The sequence below is a fragment of the Montipora foliosa genome, chromosome 11 (assembly GCF_036669935.1).
Source record: "Montipora foliosa isolate CH-2021 chromosome 11, ASM3666993v2, whole genome shotgun sequence".
NCBI lineage: Eukaryota > Metazoa > Cnidaria > Anthozoa > Scleractinia > Acroporidae > Montipora > Montipora foliosa.
This window is the reverse complement of record NC_090879.1, coordinates 52,278,842-52,282,698: the sequence shown is the minus strand read 5'-3', so window position 1 is coordinate 52,282,698 and position 3,857 is coordinate 52,278,842. Positions and strand designations below refer to the sequence as shown.

The window sequence follows — 3,857 nt, the reverse complement described above, 5'->3', positions numbered from 1 at the left end:
AATCATAAAATGTATGAGTTTGGCGTTCTAAACAAGTTCTTATACTTTATATTTCCAATGGATGGTATTGGGCTAGGGGCCTGTTACCGTCACATACTTCTGTAGATTTCACACGGATGATGTGCACTGAGGTTTTGGAATGGCCAGTTTGACGGTGGTGTCTCTCAAAGAATAGTTGGCTATATTTGATCACGGTCAGAGAACAGTGCTCCTTTTACATGTAGTCTGGAGCAAGGTTATTAATTATTTGTAGACCATGACAGCTTTATGGAATTTGTGTTGGAAACAATATTGGCATCAGCGCCATAGCTAGAGAAGGTTAGGACCCTCGTCAGTTGATTTTGTAACTTTTGAAGCTTAGTAGCAGAGTTTGGTTACAATTGCCCCAAACAACTGCTGGAGCTGCTGCTACTAAATTCTCCTATTTTTGAAGTAAAGTGACTCTCCCTTAGTGTTTATTTTGTGCTTTGTGTTCTGTTTGTTTGTTTGTGTGTATGTGTGTATATGCCGACCTAAATTTGTATTAAATAAAGACATATGTACGAAACTGGCAACCTATCTTTTTAACTTTGTAGTTATTCTAGTTATCCAGCCCTTTCTCTTTTTTAATTCTCAGATGTAATTATATCCTGTTTAATGGTTCGGGAAATAAAGTTTTCTTGTTTATTTTGGAGGCAGTAGTTGAAGTGTGGCTGGACCAGGGGGTTAAAGATAGTAATCAAAGTTTAAGGGAGGACAAGATGTCGTAGGGTTTTTATGAACAGATATTTACAGGGCCTTCTCCAGAGGGACTACAGAGTCTGACCGTTTGATGATACGAATGCAACACCTTTCTTCAGTATTTTCAGACCCTGGCAGTTTATGTGTCTGTTAGAGGTACTTTAACTTAGGACTGCCTTTGTCAAAGTCTGTTGTTCCCTTAACTGAGCAACACATCTGATTTGCCTTTACTGAATCAAATTTGGGAGAGATTTGTTCTACTTTTTTATCAACCTATTGTAAATATTTTTTGGCCTATTTCAATCCTGGACAGAATTTAGAAGAAAATGCAATACTGTAGAAGACCTGTTGTCCCTTTCTGATGAGAAACTGAGGGCTGTGTTGGAGAACTATGCAGATGGAAGGGAAGAAAGTCGGAGATTGATAGCGGCACTGAAGCATCTCCAGGCTTACACAGGTAGATATCGCAAAAGACCTAGGGAAACCACAATTTACCACTTTTCAACCATTCTTAATTCCACCTTCAGTAAAAATGAAATTGTGGGCAAGCAATTAGAGCACGTCTGCAGATCTAATCTTGTTAAGGAGTATCAGACAGGACTTGATGCTTCTCTGGTTTGGAAAATTTTAAATGTAATCTTTGAATTGCCACCTTTTAAGTTACTGCTACATTTAAAATTCTTCAAACTGGAGTAGCATCAAACTAAGTCCCTGGTGTTGATGATGTCAGTGTTAAGGTCATTTGTGGACATGTGAAAACATGCGCAGCAGCTTACATAGCTGGTGCTTGTATAATTTTCCACAACACATGGAAAAAGGATGTCTAAAGAGAAAGATGAGCTTTTGGAATGATAAGAGATACATCATTATATGCAAGGGAAGGAGTTGTTTAACCAGCAACCACAATAAAACTTAACAAAAGGAAATATTGAATTTCAGGCGTACACATATATAAAAATTATGTTTTATGAAGAGGAATTAAAATAAGATCTGATCTAAACATACTTTAGTATAATATACAAATGCAAAATGCAGTACCAAAAAAAAAAGTTGTTTACCTTCCTATTTTACAGCTTTGGTAATGTTAACCAAAATGATTAGTTTCTGTAAAAGAGAGACAAAAGTGGTGAAAACTGGTACCAATCTGTAGTCATTCTTATTTAAAAATAAACAATGTCACAGCAAGAAAAGTCAACATACTCATTTCCTACTGTGGCTTTCAATCCTTGCTGTGGTGGAAAAGCACAATACACAGTTTCAAGAACCAATTGAAAACGTCAAGGCAATTGACTGAAATTCTGGGTGCTACATAATGCTGGCCATTTCTGTTTCTATTCTTTGGTCCTCTATGTTTCGCCAAGTCTTCCTATTTTGTAACAGCAAACACTTTGATGACATTTGATTCAGTATTCCAATAAAAAATAGTTCTGGTCACAAAGAGAGTGTAAGTAAGAAGAAAATTGAGAATCAGTAGCCTGTCTTTTCCTTGATAATAAAAATTATGTCTCATTTTCTTCATGCTCTGTTTTTGTTTTATGTTTTTGTTTTCGGACGAGACATTTTACGAAACTCTTTGAGATTAGAGACCAGATTCAACATTCATTACATTGTTTACCAGTTATATGTGCCCCTTAACGACTTTTTTCACATTTTGAAACTACACAGTGCTGTAAATTTGGGTGGACATCAATCAGACAATTCCATGACAAATTTGACTGCTACCAAGTGAGCAGGACTATTGTCATGGAAATATTTGATTGGCGTCCACTCAAATTTAGTTTTGAAAAATGAAAAAAAGTTGTTGAGGGGTGCGTGTGACTGGTAACCGCTGTAACCCATTCACCCGTAAAGCGGTCACCATTGATGAGTAAACTTATCTGACATTAGACAGGATAAAATCTGTAAGAATCACTCTCAGGAAGAAATGGGTTAAACTTTAATTCTGGTATTTCACCAACTTTCTGTGTCGTAAAAGGTGGTGCTGGTTTCATCTGGTAAAAATTTCCTCATAACTCACAATACTTTGTGCAACTGGCTAAAGTACGGTACATGTAATTTACAGGAGGAATTTTTTTTTTTTTCGCCCAATGCTTGTAATCCACTGCTTATGTCACAGAAATTGCCAGTGTTGAACCAGATACTGCCAAGGGAAAAATTGTTGGTTGGTTGTTATTTTTTGGTTTGTCATTGTTTTGATGTTTATTAAATATATATTTTTATGAGATGAAGGCTGATAGTCACGCATCATGAAGAAGATCCTTCCTTCTCTTTATTAAAATGCTTTTTGTGTTTTCAAAGAACGCCAAAAGCAAGGTCACAAAGATAGCACGTCCGACATATATTGGGATTCATGGGACACTGGAAAAACACGAGAGAAAACTGTGTCCACCTCCCTGTCAGAGCGATCTTCACGGTCCTCGTCTACCTTTGACAGTGACATTCCTTTGTCATCACCAAGCTCTGATGTTGATACTGAGGGATCCAGGCTGTCAACTTTGTCTGCTAGTGATACCGACACTTCCAGTCTCAGGCAGCACAGCCCTTTGCCATCACATTACATATTGCGTACTGAGAGTCTTTCTTCACCTTTGAAGAGGAGCGTTTCTGATGAGGTCAATCTAGGTATGATACAACATTATTTGGGAAGTGTTCCTGTGAGGACTGGGTATGGGGCATGGAGAATTATTACATGCAAGGCTGAGATGTGAGAATTGGTATTACTAAGTTGTTCTCAGAAAGATTGAAAGGGGCTAGGTTGTGTTCTTTCTTTTGGGTTTCTGATGGGATGCGGAAAAAAAAAATTAAAGATCATGTGGGAATTTTTGCCATATTATGCGTAAACATGCATTGATTATGCAGAAATTACACCGGATTATGCAGAAATTTAACAAATTTATAGAACTAATAATTCAAAGGCCTGTCCAATGTATTTACATGCTTATGGTAAACCAGGACTCGAAATTCCAACCAATACACTGTTGCATTTGCTACTGAATTTTTTCCCCTTGCGATTAAGATATCTGGAGGAGTCGTGACCAGCTTTCACTGTTCAAGTAAAAGGGTTAGCAATTGGCATTTTGCCAAAACGTTTGCTAAAATAAATAAAGTAATAAAAAAAATAGCTTGTTTCTCGTCAT

The 3,857-nt window shown here is 37.1% G+C and overlaps 1 protein-coding gene and 1 long non-coding RNA gene across 2 annotated transcripts in view; one reads left to right on the top strand and one right to left on the bottom strand.

Moving 5' to 3' along the window:
* The window catches only part of LOC137976376 (uncharacterized), a 161,097-nt gene that overhangs the window by 15,168 nt on the left and 142,072 nt on the right, over nucleotides 1–3,857 (bottom strand). The gene's annotated exons all lie outside the window — the stretch shown is intronic.
* The window catches only part of LOC137975505 (kinase suppressor of Ras 1-like), a 33,681-nt gene that overhangs the window by 1,571 nt on the left and 28,253 nt on the right, over nucleotides 1–3,857 (top strand). The window contains exons 2-3 of the mRNA XM_068822617.1: nucleotides 1,034–1,177; nucleotides 3,019–3,342. Coding sequence (XP_068678718.1) covers nucleotides 1,034–1,177; nucleotides 3,019–3,342 — 468 coding nt within the window. The remainder of the gene's footprint in view (nucleotides 1–1,033; nucleotides 1,178–3,018; nucleotides 3,343–3,857) is intronic.